The sequence below is a fragment of the Dendronephthya gigantea genome, unplaced genomic scaffold (genome assembly GCF_004324835.1).
Source record: "Dendronephthya gigantea isolate DGI-Jeju-01 unplaced genomic scaffold, DenGig_1.0 000000F, whole genome shotgun sequence".
In the NCBI taxonomy this organism is placed as follows: domain Eukaryota; kingdom Metazoa; phylum Cnidaria; class Anthozoa; order Malacalcyonacea; family Nephtheidae; genus Dendronephthya; species Dendronephthya gigantea.
Window position 1 is genome coordinate 7,075,184 of NW_021163010.1, and position 24,596 is coordinate 7,099,779.

Below are 24,596 nucleotides of genomic sequence, written 5' to 3' on the forward strand. Positions count from 1 at the left end.
ATGCCGTAGAAGCAACAGACTAAGTCAGACTTTCACAAGACCGGATGAAAAGGCTCTCTTTGAAAAATGTATCCAGTTGTCTACTGGCCGTTGCCTGTTTTGTGGTGCTCTCTATTCCATTGTGTATTTACATCGCGCTAGAGAACAAGCCGAGGGCTAGACACACGTTTAACAATGTAAACATTGCAGGGTTCTGGTGCTCAACTTTAATCTCCATGAACTCGACATTCAACTGCTTGATTTTTTACTGGAAAAACAAGATTTTGCGCACAGAAGGAATGAATGTTATGAAAAGCCTAAATATATGGCGACGGAACCAATTCCTATCCAACAATTAGGTGTTCCTCGTTTTCCCTCTTTAGAGTCAGAGAATTTTACTATATAACGCATGCGGTGTAACAAATATTTCGCTATGCACAAGGGCAATAGTGTACCTTTCAACGTTCAATAGTGAACTCTAATTTCTTAGAAAAAAGTGTCCGTGAGCAAGCACTATTAGTTTTAACGACATGCAATAAATGTTTTATATCGTATGCAATGCATGTGATGGGCTCAATAGAACGGTCTCAATTAAACGTTTAAGCCAGTTGCGGACTATTTACAATTTTTAATACATCCATTTTGATCCAATGCTGATTTGTCGATGAATCCCATATTGTCCTCAATAGCCTGATGGATAAGGCTATTACTTCGGGTGAAACAATTCCAAGTTCGGGTCCTGCCGGGACCGTAGTCTCTCTCACCGTTGCTTTTCACCGACTCGATTACATTATATAGAAAGGATGCAAAATCTCAAAAGAAATTTTATAATGGATATAATGGATATAGACTAAAGTGGTTTAATTATAGTAGATTAGGGTTTTCATGTTCAAATTCTAATAGACCAAACGTCCTGGGATGATCATTTTCCATCTGAAAAGAACTTCCAAGGTCGATCCTATTTTATATAAATGGTAAACGTTGAGTTCCTAAATATGGCGATATATTTGGAGGGTAGAAGTTAAGTTTTTTTATTTGACTTTCCCTCAAAAATTTCTATTGCTACACAAAACTTTAATAATTCCGCCATTCTCGTTTTATGGTACGAAAAAAAGGCACGGAGCCACTCAGTGGAGCCCACTGGTTGCCCACTGGTGGAGCCACCTTAAATAAGAAAATTCGCGCCATTTATTTCCAATATGGCCGCCGGGTAAACAGTGGAGATTCTGCTCATGGTTTATAAAATGGCCAAAAGTGGCATTTCAAGTGCTAAAAAGCCGCGCAAGAAACGTCAATCGATAAACTTTTTGACCCCAAGAGAAAGATCAAAGCCAAAAGAAAAGACCACTCCGGAAAATGGAGACCAAGACTCGCAATATGGAGACTCAGATATGGACTTATCGTCAGGTAATAAAAGAATCAAAATAGTTTCTTCGACACCGAAATCATCGCCAACAGGACATCGAGATGACAGTAGCTCGGAAAGCGTTTTAAAGACTCCAGTAGCTCGGGAAAAGAAGAAAACCAGTGGGAGGCCTGCTCACACGACTGTGATCACGACAGAAAATGATAACCATGACATTACGAAGGAAATTGCCAGAAAACCTGCGACCGATAAAGTAAGTCACGAGGCTGCTGTTTAAGTCTTTAAGATATTGCTGTATAAGTCCATTTTGGGAGAGAGGGGGGCCTTTTAGCCTGGCCATACAGTGATACACAGAATTTTTATACCAGCCTTACCGAGGGAGCGGATTGTGGAGCACCAATACGTTTTATACTTATAGACCTATTGCACTGACGTCATAATCATTAAAAGTTGTCCTATTAAATATTTCTGTATTATGCTGCGTTAATTTGTCCTCCAGATGCCTAATGTGACGTCATGTGCAAAGGGTCTATTGTAATGTGCCTCAGCAAAAGCTGAAGTATATAGGTATGTGAGAAAAAGCCATTGAAACTGTGTTTCAACTTTCAATTAAATATCTTAAATATATTTTCTCTGTGGTAATGTTCTTACCTTCTTTAGCAAAAAAGCCCCCAATTTCCCGAACAATACTTAGCATAGATGGCATAATTAGAAAGCAGTAAATTTTGACTGTCGGGGAGTCAGTTTTGATCAGAACGAAGTGTATGCAAAATGCAGTTAAAGAGTTTTATACAACCGAATAATGAGGGTCTGCTGTCTTGTCGACTGTTCGCATATTAAAAAAAAAATGATGACTACTGTACCTACTGGCTGACTATACAACTATAATCACAACTTGTGTTTGAAATAATATTATACCTACCATAAGATGAAAATAACATGGTTTTTTTAAAAGCCATACTCAAATTCCTTGATGATTCCTTAAATTCCTTACATAGCTCTTTGATATTTCACTGTTGCTCTACATGACATTTTTCTAAATTAATTGAAAAGGAATTGCTTAATTTATAAGTATGGGATATTAGCTATTGATGCATGATCAACTGTGCAAAACTGTACAAAATTTATTATTCCAGTCAGTATTCATTGTATTTAGGCCCCTGGTTCACAATATATAACACATATTGGTTTAGGTCTTTGTGGTCCAAGTTTAACTATTTTGCCTGCGTCCAATTTAATTGTCCTTAAATGACAATGTTAGCACTTAGCAGGAGAAACCGACTGATAAACTTTTCTGGAAATATGATCTAACAAATCTAAATGTAGTACGGTTTTCCAATGTAGTATTTATTGATAACAAATAATATCTTATTCTAAATTAAGTGTGTCTCTTCATCCTTTTCTGAAGTGCAAATGATTATATGTGATAATACAATTCTGTGAAAGACATTTCCTCCAGTTGCATCTTGTCTCCTGCCTATTTATACTTAGTATGGTTCTTTCGTGTCTCTCTACTGCAATAAAAAAGGTAGTTTACTGCCTGGCTTTAGAGCTTATATAAGATAGGGTGGTACAACTGCAATATAACCCATGATCAATTTAGCGCATGTGAAATATTGAAATGTACATTTGCAAATTCCTCTGAGCAAATTGCGCCTTCCCGCACTCAGGGCCGTAGCTAGAAGCTTAATTGGGGGGGGGGGGGTGTGTATATTCATATATTCATGTTTATATACCGTAGGAACAATAGCGTACAAAAGAAATCAGTCTTATGCCTACCGAGGAACAATAGCGTACAAAAGAAATCAGTCCGGCATAAGACGAATATATGAATAAACACCCCCCCAATTAAGCTTCTAGCTACGGCCCTGCCCGCACTCTCTAAAATGCGTCACACGTGTTTCCCAGCGTTGCACTGCCTTGTATACGCTCTCCAAAATGAAGCAAGGAAAACAGAACTGTTTAAAAGAGCAATGCCAAAAGAAGATTTTTAATTTTTGAGCAAAATATACGTACATACGTACGTAACATACGAATAATTTACTCTTCACTCAGTGGTTTGTTTGCTCTTTAACCGTACGTAGGGAGGACAGGAAAAGGAAATGAAAACAAGCACGAAGACTAAGAAAAGGAAACGACCTTCAGTCAATTTTGTTGCTTACAAAGAACGAAGACGAGTTAGTCACCACCAATCTAATACAGGGCATACCCTCAAAAGAGGGGAAAATGTCGATAGTGATGCCAAAGCATTTAACAGCTCAGTATCAAGTATCAGCAGACTTTCTAATAACCATATCAGTAAGTTGTCGGATAGCTGCTCCGACAGTCAATCGATAGAACATTCGACAGGTGTTCTGGTGTCATCCAAAACCAGTCAAAAACGGAAAATGGCTGGTGAAAAGGAACTGCAGGCTACACCCGGTCGTGAAGCAAAAAAACGCAAAACGTCAAAGGTACAGTACTTAATACACCTGTTACTACATAATACATACACTAGTACCTTCCTGTCTTTGATGTAAACAGAATCAGCTATATGGTAATCAAGACAGGCACTGCACCTTTAGAAATGGGATTGTTAATATACTCCACATAAAAAATGAGATCATTGTTTATTATTAGCATGATAAAATTTTCTAACGATTTATCGAGATCTTTTGGGGCAGTTTTAAAAGCTTACATCAATTAATTACGACTAAATTGAAACTAGGCTTAGTTGTATCCTGCTATATTATAATAATATATAAATCGTAACAATCTCTTGTAGACTGCTTCTCCAGCAAACTCCTCTCTCACTCCAACATCCTCAAGTAAGTAAACCAAATAGCAACATTACTTTTGAATAACATCCGAAATCCGAAACATCACGTACTGTACCCCTGTCTTTCTGAGTTGCATGTCTTTGGCTGTGCCTTTTCTCCCTATCAACTATGCATTAATAACGTATGATGCAGTGAACTCTAATAGATAACTGGAACGATACCGCCTCCTTGATTTATCGTTCAAGTTATTTATTAGAGTTCGCTGGTATGATGAAAAGGAAACAATGTATAGCTGTATCCCAGTGAAGTAGACCGGAACGCTAACTGTGGCGATGAAGTCTCTCAAGTCATGATTCCACGAGAAAAACACTTTGAAAAGGACTTGGGAGGGTGTCAATGAGCAGGAAAGTGTGCTTTTGGCAAAAATTTGCGAGGAAACGGCTTTTTTTACCAGATAGCTTCAAATTCAAGTAGACTGAAATGATGACTACAGTAATAAAGGCTCTCAAATCTTATGATTGGATCATTGTATAAAGCTGATTTAAACCAGATTTACATACTAATATTGTAGATATTTATATATGGTCGCCATTATGAATTATATACTTATGTCGAGATTTTCCGCTGACATAACGCGACCGCAAAATATCCCATATTTCTGGTGATTGGCATTGTAAATGAAAACTCCTGCTCTTGAAAAAAAGGTAAACATTTTTCCGCGTTCCCAAAACTTGTCTTTACGGAGGTTCAAGTATGAATGCTCTAATCTTGCTCCGATGGATGAATTTTCAGTGACGGCACCACGAAATTGAATGCAGGGGGCCTGGGGCTAAGAGTTGAGTTAACTGACATGGGCGCCCCCCAGTGACTCTGTGCCTACTGCCTAATTTGGTCAAGATAAACAGTGTATTTTTGGCTTCGGATCTTTAATAGCGACCTTCAATTTGACTTGAAAGATGGCGGTTAAGCTATCTTGCTAAGTTATCATTCCAGCATACACTTAGAGTTCACTGGTTGGTCCACATGCCGCCATCATTCGGTTGTTGTTTTCATTCGTACGGTGCATATGTAGAGCTGCGTGCTTACAAACTTGTAGGTACCAGAGGCAGACCTAAATCAAGGAAGTCGTCGGGAATACATACGGCTCTAGATCGAATAAGGGATCTTAAAGTGACTAAGAAGTCTTTCGAAAAGTGGAAGCCTTTGTCCAAAGTAACAATAGCGTTCGTGGAGGATATCATGAAATCTGTGACACTGTAAGATCTGTTGAAACATTTGATCGACGTTCAGTAACAACGACAAAAATTGGGAGAAAAATTGTCATCATGATCTGTCTGTATCACTTTTATATACTGTTTATTAAGGAGTGTCATTGCCGAAGCGAATCTGGAAACTGACGAGGGCGCAGGAAAATGTCTTGCAACGTTAAAAAGAAGGTTTGTTACTTTTATTACTGTATATAATTCTAACGTTTTCTCTATAACAAAAGACAACCTCAGAATACACTAAATGAATATAGTACGACAAAATCACTATCAACTACTATTTATACCAATAATCTAAAAATGCCATTTTTAGTGCATAAACGATGGATATGCAAGATGTTGCTTGCACAAGTTGGCGTGCATAGGCGCACCATTTTATGTTGTCTGATTCTTATTAAGGGTTATGGAAAGAATTCCAACTTTGAAGGCACCGCACACGAAAGGAGATTATCGAAAAATGGAATCAGAGAATGTACGCGACTGCCGAAAGACGTATGATTTCAGTGCATATATACGTAATTGATTCTGCATGTTTATTTTCAGAGATTATCTGAAGATGCTTATCTTGAAAAGTCAAGGGAGTTGAACATTTTAAATAAGAAAATCGAAGAGGAACAAAAGTACGCTACATGATACCAATAATTTTTCTAGCATAAGTTATTTCTGTCATAACTCGCGTCGCTGGCAGCTGGCATTCCCCCTTCGAACTCCAACCCTCGTCTAATCAATTGAAACCCCCCCCCCTCCCCGGCTAGAAGTATTTCACCCCACTAATGTCTTTAATGTCTCGAACTGTTTATAGTTCGTGATAATTGTGAAACTGTGAAAATTACGAAAGTATTAATTCATGTCCACGTCGTAGTTTTGGTGCATCATAAGATCCCTAATGTCTTTCGTGTAAAAATCACAATTCACCGGCTGTCATGCCTGCATGGATCATACCCAGCTTCAATATATATTAATAACGATCGTGATACATCTTTGGAACCGGAGCCCGAATCTTCATTAATTGTGATGATGCACACTTTAAAACTTTACCCGTTTCCCTCCAAAATGACTATACGCTATTTATTTTCGCATTTTTTCTAGACTATTGGATAAACAGACAGCAATGGTTGGCGATCTCACGAAACAACTTGAAAAATTTGAACATGAGCTGGAAATTTTAGAAAGAGATAAGGTATAAAGATATAAGTCTTCTGCGACTACTGGAATCAATGAATATTCAATGATAGTCACATTTTAGCACGTGCATGTGTCTTAAGCTAGCCAATAGCATTTCTTCAATCTTATATAGATCATGTAATTTGTTAATCCTTCAACAGCGTTTTTATTCTGACATTAAAAAATGTCTTAATTTTACATTTTATATATTTTTCGATAGCTATAAAAAATATCCCGCAATACACCAAGCTTCTATATGTGTTTTACATTGACGTTTTTATGTATCTACTAGGCCCATCCATTAATTAGACAGTCGAAGGATGTGCTCAACCTTCCGATGTTACCGGATGATTTCTTCATCGAGGATGAGGTATCATGGGATGCATGATATAGTATAGCTATACAACAGACTGTCTGTTTAAACCTAGGAATGGACCATTTCCCAAATTTAAAGCTTGGAATTTTCATCAGTACAGCTGGAAAAATCATTAGAAAAAATATTTCGTATAGTGTGAAAATAATACCGTTCGTAGATGGCAAATTTTGTATAAATTAGTAAAAATTTTGTATAAATTTTCTAAAAAGTGGCAACGCTTTTCCACGCGTAATACTAATTTTACGCAAAATTTGCGAACTTCCCACAGCTATTTTTCATATTTCAAACATATCCCAACCAAACGTTTCGATTTTACTTATTCTGTACCGACGAATTTTCCTAGTTTAGTATGGGAATGGTCCATTGGTTTCAACTTCACGAACACACAATGCAGTTTTGATACACACACTGTCAGATAAATGCTTTTGGTTGGACCGTAGCAAACACTATCTTGCCATTTGCCCACAAATTCCTATACAAATTATAATGGTTGTGACAGCTATACAATATCCTTGTAGAAACATTTGCCTGACCTTTTTTGGAATAAGTATTTCAGGGTGTGTTCGCACATACTTGTACCCATGCATGTCATCCTTAGCAAAAATTAATTATTTTGTTATATGGATTGATGTCCTTGATACCCTGTTTGTTAGATCTTTGAACAGAGTTTGGACGAATTTAAGAGCCCAGAAGAAAGGCATCTGTGCGAGACTTTGCTGGATTTGCGACAAAATAACAAGGATGCAGACGTGGGTAAATGGATGGAGAAATTAACAGATTTTGCTAAAGAATTACAAGAATAGCGCTGAACCCAGCAAAAGTCAATTCAATTCGGGAATTTTCTTTGGTACATACCAAAGTGAAATACATACAATACATACCTGCTCAGTTTTTGTTGAGGAGCATTTACTTACTGATACTTTGCGGTGAAACAGTAGCGAACAATTCAACCCTCGGCCCTGGCTATACGAAGCTTCAATTTTTTCTCGGAAGTAAAGCAAAGCAACTGCGAAAGGCGTAATGGAAGTTTATTTGCATGACGGATTTTAAAATATTGTGTAATGTATATATAACAATGCATATTTTTCTTTGGGTGCTGATAAAGGTTTAAACACTAATATATTTTAGTAATGATATATTATGTTGTTAAAATGGGTATGGCCCTATGGGCAATCGACGATTCACAGACACATGCATGCAATTCCCCTCTTAAAGATAGCTCTTGTTTTAAGTTAACCTGCGATGTTTTCGCAGTGACTGCCAATTTTCTGCTTTTATTTTTAAACTTTCTCTGTTAAAAACAGCTCCTTTAGCTCGAGTAAACGCTTAGCAAACGTCTTGTGAAAAATTAATTAGGCAACGTTGACGACTTTTTCAATGCTCTAAAAAGCAACCAAATATGCTCAAAAACCAAAGAGATTATAGTCTCAGGAAATATTTGAATATATCTTAACATTTATTTTTAGCATCTTAACACAGTTTTTTAAAATTTTCAAAAGTCGTCAAATTTGGCCAAAATGGTAAGAATACTCCTACCCACGACGGCGAAAATTGAGATTATAGTTACTGAGATTATAGTCTTAGGAAACGTGCGAAGCCATTTTTAGCGTGGTAACACATTTTTAGAAAAATTATAAAAGATATCGATCCGGTGGCCTATAGGTTAAGGCACGGTCCTAACGGGTCCCATTTTTCCCACCGAGATTACCATTTAATTTAAAATTCATCGAAAAGGATTAGGTCAAGTAGAGAACAATTGCTTTCGACAAATGACGCGGTGGTCTAGTGTAAATTGAAAAAAGATTTGAAATAGAAAAATTCTCGCGTTCAAAAGTACGTACAAATTGAGAAAAACGCACAAGTAAAAAAAGTTTTTAAAACACGTGTTTTCTAAAAAAAACCTGAAAATGAAGAAAGTCACACGAAAAAAAAATTTAAAATTTCCCGCTTTTAAAAAACTCATGTTTACTCTACTCAACTTTTTTTTCACAAAAATTTGACAGGGTGATTTTCTCGGGGGTGAAAAAATTTAATTTTTTTCACTTTTTTTAAATTCTCTGAGATTTTCAAAAAAGTGAAAAAAATTAAATTTTTTCACTCTCGAGAAAATCACCCTGTCAAATTTTCGTGAAAAAAAGTTAAGTAGAGTAAACATGAGTGTTTTAAAAGCGGGAAATTTTAAATTTTTATTTCCGCCTGACTTTCTTCATTTTCATGCAGGCTTTTTAAAAGACATGTGTTTTTAAAACTTTTTTTACTTGTGCTTTTTTCTCAATTTTCACGTACTTTTGAACGCGAGAATTTTTTTATTTCAATTTTTTTTCAATTTACAGTCTTTCGCAAAGGCCAAGAAGTCTTTTAGCTCTTTTAAAGCTTCCAAATCACACCGAAATTTTTCAGGCTATTTTTTGCATTGCCCTGGATATATATGCCAAATTTATCATATTAATAAGCATTTACTAATCGTTGCTCCATAATGGAAATTGGAAACGAAGATGTTGTGACGAGCGGATAATACCGTGAAAACGCAGCTTAAGAGAAGAAGAGTTATTTAATATCTGTTACATTATGTTGGAGATTTCGAGCATAATTTCAGCCGTGAAATAAGTGGCAAATGTTGAAATATTCTAATGAATCTGAATTACCATTTTCCTCAAATTTTAATTTGTGACCTGTACAATCAGACTTGCCTTCATTAAAAATACAAAACAATTGCACCGTAACCATTAGCTTCACCTGGGCCGCATATAACTAGCTTATGCCGACGTAATACTGCTCCTTTGCTCAAAGCAATCCATACCTGTGGTATTTTAGCATCAGCGCAAATGTTGAGAGTGGAGTTAAAACACAAACTTTGCCAGCGGTTGAGCGTTTACCGTAAACGTCAAACTAAAGGTCTAATATTAGGTTAAAACTACGGATAAGAATCAGTTTTGTGCGTTTTAGACAAGAGAATAAATTATCATTATCAAAGTAAACTGATATAAATGGATGTAAAATCCTTCGAAAAAAGGTTGAGTAAAATAAAATAGTGCATTAATTCGCCTGAAGTTCTGCTGGTCTAGTGGTTAAGGCAATGCTCTACCATGTTTCAATCCTGTGGTTCGGGTTCAAGCATGAACGTTTTTCATTATGTCTTTCCAGAAAAGGATAGAGTAAATCAACTAACCGAATCCATTCGGCACATGATCTCGTAGTCCCGTGGTGAAGACAATCATCTCCCAATTGCAAGTCGATGGTTCGAATCCATTTCTTCATTATGTCGTTCGTGAAAAGGATAAAGTAAGTTAAATAAGCTTAGCCGTTCTGCAGAAGATCTTTTAGTCTAGTGGCGAGGACAATGGTCTCCCAAGTGGTAAATCGATGGTTCCAATCCTATCATAACCGTTTTTCATTATGAACTTCGTGAAAAGGATAAAGTAAATGAAATAACCATAGCCTTTCAGCACAAGATCTTGTAGTCTAGTGGCGAAGACAATAATCTCCTAAGTGGTAATTCGAAGGTTCGAATCCTACCATAACCGTTTTTCATTATGAACTTCGTGAAAAGGATATAGTCAATTAAATAATTATAACCGTTCAGCAGAGGATCTCGTCGTCTAGTGGTCAAGACGTTGGTCTCATGTGTCGACTGTCGAAGGTTCGAATCTCGTTTTAGGTGGAAATTTTCGTTATTAATATTACATGGTAAGGTTATGGAGAATAAGTTGGTGTAGGCTTCCAACAATCACCAGTTAGCCTTGTGGTAAAGTCGTGGACTATCAAGTACAAGACCGATGTATCAAGAACGGGATGGTACGTTTCTCATATCGGTAAAAGAAAAAAAAAATGGTGGGTATGTTGCTCCGGGGAGGTTTATACTCGGTTAATCTTTGGAAATTAAAGTTAATCTTTAGGGAAATCATTGGATAGATAGGGTGAATGAGGGGTATAGGAGTACAAAAAGACTTAGTAATAGGGCGGCCTCGGCTCCCGGAGCAAGGGGGAGGGTATAGGTGAGAAAACAGTATATAAAATGTTTAAGTCTTTTTGTACTCATTTAAACCTCTTTACCCCTATTTATCCTCCCAATTTACTCCTATCAATCCCTAATTTTTCCTATCCTCACATATCCCTAACTATCCCCTAACACAATTAAATGTTTGAAGAAAGCTCGTTGTGAAGTCAGGAAAGGCGGGGGAAAGAGAACCCCCCTCAGTCTACTCCTCGCCCAAGGCGAGGGCATATTCGCCCTCTCGCTCTACTCCTCTCACACTCACAAATTCTCACTTTATTACCTTGTTCTTTTTCGGGTGATCCAGGACTTGAACCATCGACTGTATACTTGGTAGATCACCGTCTTCACCACTACACCATCAGTTCTTGTGGTGAAAGCCTACAGTTTTTTATTTTGCCTAATCTTCTTTTGGAAGGATCTTTGATGAAATAGAAGAAAAAAACATTTCCCATCTGGGACTCGAACCTCCGCCTTTAAACTCGTAGAGCACTGCCTTCGCCAGTAGACCGCACGAGCTTGCCGTGAAAGCCTATACCTTTGAATACCTTTTGGGTGGGATTTCAAATGTACTAACAATTTAAATGAGTTCCCTTTAATGACAATGTTCATGATTTTTTTTCTCGTCTAAAACGCACACAACTGTGTCTTATTCGTAGCTTGTAATAATATCACACTGACATATAGTTATGAAATGTCCATCTTTCCGCAAGTTAGTTATATGCGGCGCAAGTGAAGCTAACGGTTACGGTGCGATTGTTTTGTATTTTTAATGAAGTGAAGTCAATGAAAGTAAAGAATTAACAATGCATTTCAAAATAGGTTTAAAAGAAAAAAAGTACAAGAATTAGCCGAATTCATATTAGTGACGGGAAACTCATCTTAGAAAAGATGAGGTAAAAACCCGTCTGAATATGAATTGGGATATGGATAAATTTATACGTATGATGGGTCGGGTATTGAGTAATCATTACGATAATAATTTTGTTTATTTCCGCTTAGCCTTGTTCCGTCCTTGACCGTGCTGATATTTTACAAACTCTTAGTGATTTATCCATCTAAATGCATGCGAATTTAAAACGAGTTTCTGTTCCAGACGGGATCCAGTCTAAGCTTACCCGTCTGTTAAGACGGCAAAATTCGGACGAGAAACCCGTCTGTGATTCACATCAGACGAGTTTTCCGTCTTCGATGGGTTTCCTGTCTTCGACGAGTTTTCCGTCTTCGATGAGTTTCCCGTCTTTATATGAATTCGGGTAATGTATATGACGCGTATATAGTCATGAGGCAACAAGCATTACATCTGAAATCGCAAATGAAGAAAGGTTACTAGCTATAACTCGTCGATTATAAATACGCGAAGAAAAAAAGTTTTGTTCAAAAGCGCAATTTCTGCAGCTGCGGTAACCAACAAACAAACAGCAGCTCAACAACATTACAGCAACGATTCATAATTATTTCATTTAAAAGTTCTTCGAACTTTTATCGACAAACGATGTGGTCGTCAAGCAGTTGTTAAGACGTTGGTCTCTTGAGTCCAAAGCTTCAAGTATTAGATTAGCGTATTTTATAATCGACGAACCGGCTAGAACAACTAGTATCTCTACTTTTTATACGGCCACAATTAAAGTCTTTGAAATACATAGTCGATTGCTTCATTTGCGATTTCAGATGTAATGCTTGTTGCCTCATGACTATACGCGTCATATACATTACCCGAATTCATATTAAAGACGGGAAACTCATCGAAGACGGAAAACTCGTCGAAGACAGGAAACCCATCGAAGACGGAAAACTCGTCTGATGTGAATCACAGACGGGTTTCTCGTCCGAATTTTCCCGTCTTAACAGACGGGTAAGCTTAGACTGGATCCCGTCTGGAACAGAAACTCGTTTTAAATTCGCATGCATTTAGACGGATAAATCACTAAAAGTTTGTAAAATATCAGCACGGTCAAGGACGGAACAAGGCTAAGCGAAAATAAACAAAATTATTATCGTAATGATTACTCAATACCCGACACATCATACGTATAAATTTATCCATATCCCAATTCATATTCAGACGGGTTTTTACCTCATCTTTTCTAAGATGAGTTTCCCGTCACTAATATGAATTCGGCTAATTCTTGTACTTTTTTTCTTTTAAACCTATTTTGAAATGCATTGTTAATTCTTTACTTTGACTTCACTTCATTAAAAATACAAAACAATCGCACCGTAACCGTTAGCTTCACTTGCGCCGCATATAACTAACTTGCGGAAAGATGGACACTTCATAACTATATGTCAGTGTGATATTTTAGCGAGTAGCGACAACACAAATGGTTAATATTATGTTACAAGCTACAAATAAGACACAGTTGTGTGCGTTTTAGACGAGAAAAAAAATCATGAACATTGTCATTAAAGGGAACTCATTTAAATTGTTAGTACATTTGAGATCCCACCCAAAAGGTATTCAAAGGTATAGGCTTTCACGGCAAGCTCGTGCGGTCTACTGGCGAAGGCAGTGCTCTACGAGTTTAAAGGCGGAGGTTCGAGTCCCAGATGGGAAATGTTTTTTTCTTCTATTTCATCAAAGATCCTTCCAAAAGAAGATTAAGCAAAATAAAAAACTGTAGGCTTTCACCACAAGAACTGATGGTGTAGTGGTGAAGACGGTGATCTACCAAGTATACAGTCGATGGTTCAAGTCCTGGATCAACCGAAAAAGAACAAGGTAATAAAGTGAGAATTTGTGAGTGTGAGAGGAGTAGAGCGAGAGGGCGAATATGCCCTCGCCTTGGGCGAGGAGTAGACTGAGGGGGGTTCTCTTTCCCCCGCCTTTCCTGACTTTCACAACGAGCTTTCTTCAAACATTTAATTGTGTTAGGGGATAGTTAGGGATATGTGAGGATAGGAAAAATTAGGGATTGATAGGAGTAAATTGGAGGATAAATAGGGGTAAAGAGGTTTAAATGAGTACAAAAAGACTTAAACATTTTATATACTGTTTTCTCACCTATACCCTCCCCCTTGCTCCGGGAGCCGAGGCCGCCCTATTACTAAGTCTTTTTGTACTCCTATACCCCTCATTCACCCTATCTATCCAATGATTTCCCTAAAGATTAACTTTAATTTCCAAAGATTAACCGAGTATAAACCTCCCCGGAGCAACATACCCACCATTTTTTTTTTCTTTTACCGATATGAGAAACGTACCATCCCGTTCTTGATACATCGGTCTTGTACTTGATAGTCCACGACTTTACCACAAGGCTAACTGGTGATTGTTGGAAGCCTACACCAACTTATTCTCCATAACCTTACCATGTAATATTAATAACGAAAATTTCCACCTAAAACGAGATTCGAACCTTCGACAGTCGACACATGAGACCAACGTCTTGACCACTAGACGACGAGATCCTCTGCTGAACGGTTATAATTATTTAATTGACTATATCCTTTTCACGAAGTTCATAATGAAAAACGGTTATGGTAGGATTCGAACCTTCGAATTACCACTTAGGAGATTATTGTCTTCGCCACTAGACTACAAGATCTTCTGCTGAACGGCTAAGCTTATTTAACTTACTTTATCCTTTTCACGAACGACATAATGAAGAAATGGCATACTTGGATTCGAACCATCGACTTGGCAATTGGGAGATGATTGTCTTCACCACTGGACTACGAGATCATGTGCCGAATGGATATGGTTAATTGATTTATTTTATCCTTTTCTGGAAAGACATAATGAAAAACGTTCATGCTTGAACCCGAACCACAGGATTGAAACATGGTAGAGCATTGCCTTAACCACTAGACCAGCAGAACTTCAGGCGAATTACTGCACTATTTTATTTTACTCAACCTTTTTTCGAAGGATTTTACATACATTTATATCAGTTTACTTTGATAATGATAATTTATTCTCTTGTCTAAAACGCACAAAACTGATTCTTATCCGTAGTTTTAACCTAATATTAGACCTTTAGTTTGACGTTTACGGTAAACGCCCAACCGCTGGCAAAGTTTGTGTTTTAACTCCACTCTCAACATTTGCGCTGATGCTAAAATACCACAGGTATGGATTCCATTGAGCAAAGGAGCAGTATTACGTCGGCATAAGCTAGTTATATGCGGCCCAGGTGAAGCTAATGGTTACGGTGCAATTGTTTTGTATTTTTAATGAAGGCAAGTCTGATTGTACAGGTCACAAATTAAAATTTGAGGAAAATGGCAATTCAGATTCATTAGAATTTTTGCCACTTATTTCACGGCTGAAATTATGCTCGAAATCTCCAACATAATGTAACAGATATTAAATAACTCTTCTTCTCTTAAGCTGCGTTTTCACGGTATCATCCGCTCGTCACAACATCTTCGTTTCCAATTTCCATTATGGAGCAACGATTAGTAAATGCTTATTAATATGATAAATTTGGCATATATATCCAGGGCAATGCAAAAAATAGCCTGAAAAATTTCGGTGTGATTTGGAAGCTTTAAAAGAGCTAAAAGACTTCTTGGCCTTTGCGAAAGACTGTAAATTGAAAAAAATTTGAAATAAAAAAATTCACGCGTTCAAAAGTACGTGAAAATTGAGAAAAAAGCACAAATGAAAAAAGTTTTAAAAACACGTGTCTTCTAAAAAGCATAGATAATTTTAAAAATTTTTTATCACTGCACATATCATCACAATAGTATAGTGGAGAGAGAGGGGCATGATAAAAATGGTCCTAACTGGAAATTGGTGATTTGAAGATGGGGGAATTGTATGGGGTCTGCATGACCTCTTGCAGAAAATTTTCCGTATTTTTTGAGTCCCTGTGACTTGATTTCCAGCATTTTGGGGGACAATTATAGTTATGAAGCCATCTCGGCAGAGTGAGTTCTGTTGAGAAAACACCATTTATCACTGCACATTTCTCATTTTATCACTGCACATTCTACTTTTATCAATGCACAAATTGGTTATCACTGCACACTAAAATTAGGTGTGCTAAAAAGCCTGAAAATGAAGAAAGTCAGGCAGAAATAAAAATTTAAAATTTCCCACTTTTATAAAAAACTCATGATTACTCTACTTAACTTTTTTTCACGAAAATTTGACATGGTGATTTTCTCGAGAGTGAAAAAATTAAACTTTTTTTACTTTTTTTGAAAATCTCAGAGAATTTAAAAAAAGTGAAAAAAAATTAAATTTTTTCACTCTCGAGAAAATCACCCTGTCAAATTTTCGTGAAAAAAATATTAAGGTAAGTAAACATGAATATTTTAAAAGCGGGAATGATTAGGAGACACATATGTTTTTAAACATTTTACTTGTGCTTTTCTTTCAATTTTCAGGTACCCTTGAACGCGAGAATTTTTTTTCGTTTTTTTTATTTCAAATTCAAGTCTTTCGCAATGGCCGAGACCACTAGACCACCACATCATTTGTCGAAAACTATTGTTCTTTATTTGACCTAATGCTTTTCGAAGAACTTTACTCATAATATCTACGTCCCAGTCTTATCTCCCAAGAATTGTGGTGCACAGCTTTGGCTAATTTTCCGATGCGCGATTCGATTTCTCTCGCATGATACGGCAATTCCTCCAAGAGGAACAAATAAACCGTTTTTTTCATGCTGTTCGATTAAGTTTAGATTGAATTGGGGTAAGAATATATTCAATACATGTAGATTCTGGTCCTATTTTAATAATATCGCTGCTATTTCGCCGTTTAACAAGATGATGTGGTCGTGTATGGGCGCGTTGACACGTCGTAGTTTGCACAGGATTGAAGATTTAATATAACTATATAAGCGCGAATTCCAAAGTATCATGCGGTTTATTGTGTGACGCCCCTCGTGGAAATCAGCTATATATAAATATGCTGTCGAGGCTAGCGTGGGTAAATAAAGTTTTTAATAATAATAATTAATAATTAAACTTCTATACTTTAGTACTTCTATAGTTCTAAACTTCTATACTAAAGTACGATGTGCTTCTGAATTTCGCGATCGAAAATTTAGGTTCGCAAGGCATCTAAATGCGAATATGAACTGTGTTGTGTATGTTCAGAAGCTCTATATATTGAAGACTGGCACGTGCGCCGGAGTTAACGCCAGAACAGGCGTCTTGTTTTACCAAACCCAACAGCGCCCCGTTCAAGGTTGCCAAGAAGTACCCAGAGACCAAAAAACGCAGTGGGTATGAATGAGACTCCAAGAGTCGAAAGTTCAGTATATATGGCATTGCTCAATGTGGTGATTGTGGGATTATTACACGTTCACTGCGACAGCGAAGGGTTTTTAACTCGAGCTAAAGCGAGAATCTTAAAATCGGTCAGTTTTTTCGTGGCCAATCTTCGCTTTGGCCAATCAAAATAAATCGTTGTCGCATGTGACATGATAAAAGACAATTTTCCTAGGATTCGAACCACCATTGAATAACTCGCCATTGGCTAAGGGTAGCACAGTTATTTGATTCATTGTACTGCAATAATTAATAAAAAACTATACTATCCCAGAAAAAATCATACAGCATCTACTAATTTTGAAATGTTTCGCTTTTTACGATTTAAACCTTAATTTTTAACAAGTATTTAATACTTATCTTGTCATGCAAAACCTCAAAGTTTACTCTCCAATAACTCCAATAACAAATGAATTCAATGAATTATTATTTTGTACAACAAAACTTATTATTTGATCGATATAAAATCATTAATTCTGATTTTCCACTTCTTTAACATTAGTTACAATTATATAACTGCATTTCTATACCACCGTCCCCTGGTTTACAGGATACCAAGAACTACCATCACGGAAGCATAGTACTAGTATGTATATTAAACCCAGTTCTCTAAATATGGCTTTATGGATGCGCTACACTCATACCTCGCTGTAAACAAAGGGTCAGTTGAATAAAAAACAGTTAAATTTGAAGCATAGTTGATGAAAGGTCAATTTAGAATCGCGTATTTTGGATAAAACCATTACAAATGTTGGTCAGGGGCCGTTGTATAAAACTATACCAAACACACTACAGGAGATAATAGTTTCATACGATAGTATCTGACCTATTTTAGCATTAAAAATTACGATGAATTACCCGAGAAGTTACATCCTCTTTAAGGCACTCTTACAAAAACCAAACCTAGTTATGAGCAACGGAATCGACTAGGTCCACTAAATGTTTTTTGTTGCTACGGACGGATTTAAAAGGACAGCCATCATCTTTATGAAACACAGGGCAATCCCCAATCTTCTTTTCGAGGCATTCGGAAGTACTGTGCATTTTCTTGAAGAACTCAACCAATTTCTGCCCAGACAACTCTTCCACCTTTCCCGCATGCGGAACATGGGACAACTTCTCGTAAACTTCCCCGAGACTTTTGGCATCTTTGAAGTGACAGCCATTTTGGAATTCGGGACATTTCTCAATCGCTTCATTTAATGCCTTTTCATCAGCCTTCGCAAACGGGCAACCATCTTTGAACGCAGGGCATTTTTCTTGAATTTCAGTCACGTCAACTGATTCCAAGCTATCAATAACATGCTAAATGAAAGAATGGAATGGCAAAAGATTTATTGCCATGTAGACAATAGAATGCCTGTTATAGCGAAATAAGTCCCGCCACAAAATAGAAAGCCTGGTCTATTTTTTATCTAGAGTGCATATACTGCTTCAATTATACACCAAAATATTAATTTTCTGACGACTTTCAAAACGACAGACCGAAAACTAAGCGTTCCCTTTAAATAAAGTCTTTAAATATTAAATTTTCTCTTCAAACAGTTACGACATGTGATATTTTTATGGGGTATTCCGGTTCCCATCTTAAAAGGCATTGCTCGTGTACTCGACGAATTTAGAATCTTAACTTAACTAGGCGTATGTTCTTTCGCACATCCCAGATTACTACGTAAGGAAAAAGAATTCTCGTCGATATCTCATATATATCCCCTCTAGTTATTAAAACACCTGTGGATGAAGCAGTCCCTTTGGTTCACCGGATCCATCGAGAGTACATCTCCAATGCATTTTTACAAAATCTACAATGTTACCAATCAAGTGGATTCATACTATCGATAGAAAATCACAGTGTATACCTGATCATGAGAGACGGAGTTGACAGGCTCTACCAGATGCTTTCCGTCCTCAGTACGGACACTCTTGAATGGGCATCCTTGATCTTTGTGAAATACGGGGCAATCACCTAATTTCTCTTCTAGACATTCAGAAGTATCGTGCATTTTCATAAACATTTCAATCATCTTTTTACCAGATAACTCATTTTCATGTCCAGCTGAATGTGGGACATGGGACAAAATCTCGTAAACTTCTGCAAAACTTTTGGCATCCTTAAAAGGGCAGCCATTTTGGAACTCGGGACATTTTGCAATGGCTTCTTTCATATCTTTGTCCTCCAGTTTACTAAATGGGCAGCCATCTTTAAAAGCAGGGCAATGCTGTTGTAAATGCGTGGTATCGATCTCTTTGAGCTCCTCAATGACGTGCTAACAATGAAAGGAAGCACAAATCAATCAGGAAAGATATAATGTAATGTCTTAATGTATCATTTTGTCAAACAAAGTATCATATTTTTCCAAGTAAATAAAGTAAGCTCTCTTTTGCCTAACAAACAGTTCGACTTTAGCAACAAAACTGTTTCTCATTCTGGAGGCTTCCCACTAAGGGAATGCATGTGTTCGCCCGGGAAAAATTCGGAACACGATTAGAAAGAAATCATTTAGTTTGTTATAAACTAATGGCATATCTGAAATTTTTATGGCTAAATTAGTCTATAGTAAATGGTCTTGTAAAGTTATGTACCTGATCATGGGCAACAGACTCAACAGGTTCCACCAAGTGCTTGCCTTCCTCAGTGCGAACACTCTTGAATGGGCATCCTAGATCGTTGTGAAACACAGGGCAATCTCCTAACTTCTCTTCCAGGCATTCTGCCGTATCGTGCATTTTCTTGAACATCTCAATCAACTTCTGACCGGATAATTCGCTTTCATGTCCAGCTGAATGCGGCACATGGGACAACCTCTCGTAAACTTCAGCAAGACTTTTGGCATCTTTAAACGGACAGCCGTTTTGGAATTCGGGACACTTTTCGATCGCCTCCACTAGTTGCTTTTCCTCCACTTTAGCAAACGGGCAACCTTCTTGAAATGCAGCGCATTGTTGCTTAAGATGAGTGACATCGACAGTCCTCAGCTTCTTCGACACTCGCTGAAACAAAGTTGACAAAGTTTCCTAAAGGCTCGTTTACACTTGCGATTTTATGTGCGATTTTCTTCTTTTGACAGATGTGAACGAGTAATTATATAATTAGCTACGAATGCTCTGATGTATAAGAACTCTTTTTGAAACATCAGTAACTAAACGACTCGTTCACATCTATCAAACGAAGAAAATCCCAAATAAAATCGCAGTAAAAATTGCAAGTGCAAACGGGCCCTAATTAGTCCATGCACTAGAGATTACATGCGTCGTAACGGCATCAAATTTGCTATAGACGTGTTTCAAGTCTCTTTTGTTGGATTTTTCTCGGGATCACTGCAGGATAAATAGCAAGTTGATCCGTATATGAAGAAGTGGAAAAGAGGTTTGAAGAGAGTTTACCACAGCAATAGCCCTAGCCTGCATTGCAGGCGGTCCCTGAAATCGGCTACAATAGTCCCTGAATAGTGAGCAATAGCAGAGACGATTTATAGCAGAGATAGATTTATATTTCGTCAGAATACATTGCAGTCAGGGAGTGTAAGGTAAGAAAAACACCCGGAAACTACGTCCCGGCTCTGTGCATTGCCGAATTTGCTGATCACGACATCTTCAATGGTTTGTTGTTAAGAAGCCTTCGTTAGTTCGTTTTAATAACAAATGCTATTCAATAATTTACATACGGCATTCGGCTTATCTATTTTGTGGTCTCCGACATCAAGATATTCAAAATTAGGTCAGCTTCGACACCAACCGGTATAGGGCGTAAACGTAGGAGATATTTTTCCAGAAAACTGAAAGTTAGTAGGTTTGTTGTACTCAAATATCACGTTCAGAACTGAAACATAATCTTATCTTTTAAAAGTCCTTTTAAAAGATACCTTTTCACCTATAGCTACAGCAAAAAAGGTATTTAAATAATCCGAAGGCACTTAATATCGCTTACTTCGTCATGGCCGATGGATTCAACCGGTTCAGCCAACCGCTTGCCGTCGTGAGTACGGACGCTTTTAAATGGGCATCCCTGCTGTTTGTGAAACACAGGACAATCTCCTAACTTTTCTTCCAGACTTTCAGACGTATCGTGCATTTTCTTAAACATATCAGTCAACTTTTGACCAGATAATTCCTTTTCATGTCCAGCTGAGTGTGGAACATGCGATAACTTCTCGTAAACCTCAGCAAGGCTTTTGGAATCTTTAAATGGACATCCGGTTTTGAATTCAGGGCATTTCTCAACTGCATCTTTGATCTGCTTATCTTCCACTTTAGAAAACGGACAACCTTCTTTGAATGCCGGACATTCTTTATCGAGGTGATCTGTTTTCACACCTTCCAATTCTTCTGCCATTTTTCTGAAAAGTTAAAACATAATCATTTTCTAAATTTAATAAATTTTCTAGACGTGTATTTATGCACAATCTAGCACGAATTTACTCGCACAAATACTATGCAAAATCGACCCAGAACTATTGCCGGTATCACAACATTGCAATGAGGGAAGTCAAGGGGGGGAGGGTGATTTATGTGAGAGAGATATGTCCGTGATAGCCGTTGGTCTGGTGCAAAGAACAGAGGGGTTATCAATTATATGTCTTCTCCGCCTCATGTATGAATAATTTTGTTGTATACTATTGACTGTCTAAAATGGACGGAGAGCAAGCCAAACATACAGGGTGTCCCCCAAAAAACGAAAACTATTGAAATCACCCATAACAATGCCATTGTTAGAGTTTGAATGCCTAAGCACTCTGTTGGGCCCACAGGTGTATAAATCGGGGTTGCCATAAGCATTTTTATGCATGCATGTGATGCAGTCAAATTTGCTTGTTCGCAAAAATGATATTTACTAACAATATTTACAATTTACAAATATGGATAACATTATTTTAATGTGCATCTCAAGGACCATGTCCTTCGACATGTCCCCTTTCTCTAGCAACACAAAGCATTGAGCATTTTATAAGTTGCATTAAACTGAGTGATTTCAATAGTTTTCGTTTTTTTGGGGACACCGGCCTGTATAGTAGCGAAACATATGCGTGTATATATTGACGCAAATTGTCTGTCGAGAACTAAAGATCACGATTCGTGAATAAACCAGGAACGTTGTGAAAAATCATGGACTTCACTGGCTCCACGATCGAGGAACTGCATGTAGATTCCATTTGAGAAATAATGGGAGCGGAGCTTCACCCTTTCTTAATTGCATGCAGGCTGATGCAGCAGCTTTTCTTGCTGCACCAATACTGTTTATTTTATTTTATTCCAAAATAAACAACTATTCTTTTTATCTGATGCTCTGCTGGCCTACGTAGTGGATGCCTTGAGCCGCTTGTTGATTGGTTCCAGGCTTGTTGATTGATTTGTTTGTTTGCGTTGTATGTTACCGGGTAAAAAATTCGAACAAAAAATTATATACCACAGAGCCAAATTCTACATTTTGCCGCAACCCTTCTAAACAAATTTTCCCGGAATAGCATGAGGTAAAAATCCGAATCTTCTGGCCTCATTCATTAATTGGAAGGATATGTTGCATGAAGCGTTCACGTGAATGTTCTAATTGTTTTGACGTAAATTCAGCACAACAAGTGGTCCTGTCACTTCTGCTGTGATCGCCAAGAGATGAATTGCGCGTCAAATCACCCTTCATAGATTTCTGTACAATACGAGCTAGGCGATCTCAAAGAGCAACGACGGGAATATATGATATGTTCATGTATGGAATTGAATTGAATATATGAATGTTGGACTAGACATTAGACAACGCAAATATATAACAGAAAAAGCATTAGATCAGTGTTTGAGGTCATTGACTTTAGTGAATCTAGTAGAGCACGTACGCAAGGGATAAGTGCGTACCGTGCGGCTCGTTTTACCTGGTGCATAAATTGCTTAAGTGTGTGTCAGTAAAAATATTCTTCGTGTACTTCACGAGTGTCGACAATGAATTCTGATATAAAGTACCGTACAACTAGATACAATTGTCTGATTCCTACTAAAGCATTCAAGATTCGCTTGTTCTCAATGGCAAGCGAATCAATCGTGACATATAACATGAAAGACTATATTCACTATAACTTCATATGCAAACCCAAATGGCCATGCTCTTTATTACTATAGACAGAGTATAGTGCAGAGGTTCCAATATAGCTAGTATTATAATACAATAGGCAACAATGTCGACCTTTGAAATTAATAGACATTTAGACCTCACATTCAGTTTTGCAAAGTTTTGCTAAGACATATAGAGGCCTGTGGTGTTGTGGCAAGAAAATCTGCGCAAGAAATCGTTACCGGTCGAATATGTAGTTATATAATACTCGTCGAAACAAACACAAATATGTAAATGCGTTCAAAAATAGACACAAACACGAGACAGCCATATGCTTCTATTCAAAATGCAGTTTTCGATTTCATTGGTATAGCGACGCCGAAATTCGAAACATGAAACTTATACTCTCAGATAGAAGTTCCCAATGGCAGTTAATGCGTTTAGTTATACAATATAAGACATATCACGTTCATATATAACCGAATATTAGCATACGCTGAAAGACAAGAAGATGTCAATATCGATCCTATACTATAAGACACAGTTGTGTGACAAACATACAACCTTCTCCTATAAGATCACGCATCAGTGTTAACCGTATTTTTACTCACCTGTTGTGTGTAATATCTCGAGTATTCTCTGCGTTTGTTAACCAAAATACCAAGGATTTTCGGTCCTACGCTGTTACACGACAAGACTTGAAAGGAACCACGACACAATACAACTGCCGTTAATGATGATTCACCTTGGTAACCTGAATTACCTGATGAGCCGGTAAATCTTTAACATATGCCAGAGTTGAATAACACATTCGTGTATATAAGTCCGTCGGAAAGTCTGAGGCGAACAAATTTACTAGAACAGTTATATATATATAATCCCGAAATAGTGAACATTAATTTGAAAAACTTATTCATTTAGATATTCATGCACGAGCCCAATTTTAGGCTTATGCATTTCGGGGTATGATTTTTATCTATACAAGGTGTATAAAAAAAACTGCAAATACCATCATTTGTATAAATACCATAAAATTTCAATGACTGTGCACTGAACTAATTACGCTTCTGGGATCTTAGTTCTGTTCTTAACTGAGCCATTCGTAATCGAACTCATAAGTTTAATTCACTTTGTATGCTTGTTTTGATAACCCTGGGAAACGTATTTTCAAATCCCAGAAGCGTAATCAGTTGCACAGTCATTGAAATTCTAATGTCGTGCCGGCATACAAATTATGGTATTTGCAGCTTTTTGATACACCCTGTAGGTAAACTGCAGGTTATGGAGATAACGAAACAGTTTAAACTGGGTAAAAAGGTGGCAATTTGGTTTTCCTCATGTATCAAATTTGATGAACCTGATTGTAGCTATAATCATGTTAAAATTAGAGGGCGATAGATAAGATTAGGTTTAGAAAGTTTTTAGCTC

At 37.3% G+C, this 24,596-nt stretch overlaps 2 protein-coding genes across 2 annotated transcripts; one reads left to right on the top strand and one right to left on the bottom strand.

Annotated features, from left to right (window-relative positions):
* Nucleotides 1-1,182: 1,182 nt before the first annotated feature.
* On the top strand, nt 1,183-8,016 carry LOC114516673. Its single transcript, XM_028536212.1, has 10 exons — nt 1,183-1,598; nt 3,430-3,798; nt 4,110-4,152; nt 5,201-5,360; nt 5,469-5,540; nt 5,769-5,841; nt 5,913-5,989; nt 6,459-6,549; nt 6,826-6,903; nt 7,563-8,016. Exons 1-10 carry the CDS (start codon nt 1,212-1,214, stop codon nt 7,710-7,712), a joined length of 1,500 nt encoding a protein of 499 aa, XP_028392013.1. The 5' UTR covers nt 1,183-1,211; the 3' UTR covers nt 7,713-8,016.
* A 9,525-nt stretch (nt 8,017-17,541) lies between these two features.
* On the bottom strand, nt 17,542-23,901 carry LOC114521842. Its single transcript, XM_028542402.1, has 5 exons — nt 23,780-23,901; nt 21,060-21,468; nt 19,715-20,122; nt 18,991-19,398; nt 17,542-18,436 (listed from the first exon to the last, which is right to left on the bottom strand). The coding sequence occupies exons 2-5, from the start codon at nt 21,462-21,464 to the stop codon at nt 18,035-18,037; spliced, it is 1,623 nt and encodes a 540-aa protein (XP_028398203.1). The 5' UTR covers nt 21,465-21,468; nt 23,780-23,901; the 3' UTR covers nt 17,542-18,034.
* Nucleotides 23,902-24,596: the final 695 nt, after the last annotated feature.

Coding starts and splice junctions, on each gene's coding strand:
- LOC114521842 (XM_028542402.1), bottom strand. CDS start 21,464: ATGGCAGAAGAATTGGAAGGTGTGAAAACAGATCACCTCGATAAAGAA. Junction 20,123..21,059: donor AATCCATCGGCCATGACGAA/GTAAGCGATATT, acceptor ACTTTGTTTCAG/CGAGTGTCGAAGAAGCTGAG. Junction 19,399..19,714: donor AGTCTGTTGCCCATGATCAG/GTACATAACTTT, acceptor TTTCATTGTTAG/CACGTCATTGAGGAGCTCAA.
- LOC114516673 (XM_028536212.1), top strand. CDS start 1,212: ATGGTTTATAAAATGGCCAAAAGTGGCATTTCAAGTGCTAAAAAGCCG. Junction 5,361..5,468: donor ATCATGAAATCTGTGACACT/GTAAGATCTGTT, acceptor CTGTTTATTAAG/GAGTGTCATTGCCGAAGCGA. Junction 5,541..5,768: donor CTTGCAACGTTAAAAAGAAG/GTTTGTTACTTT, acceptor ATTCTTATTAAG/GGTTATGGAAAGAATTCCAA.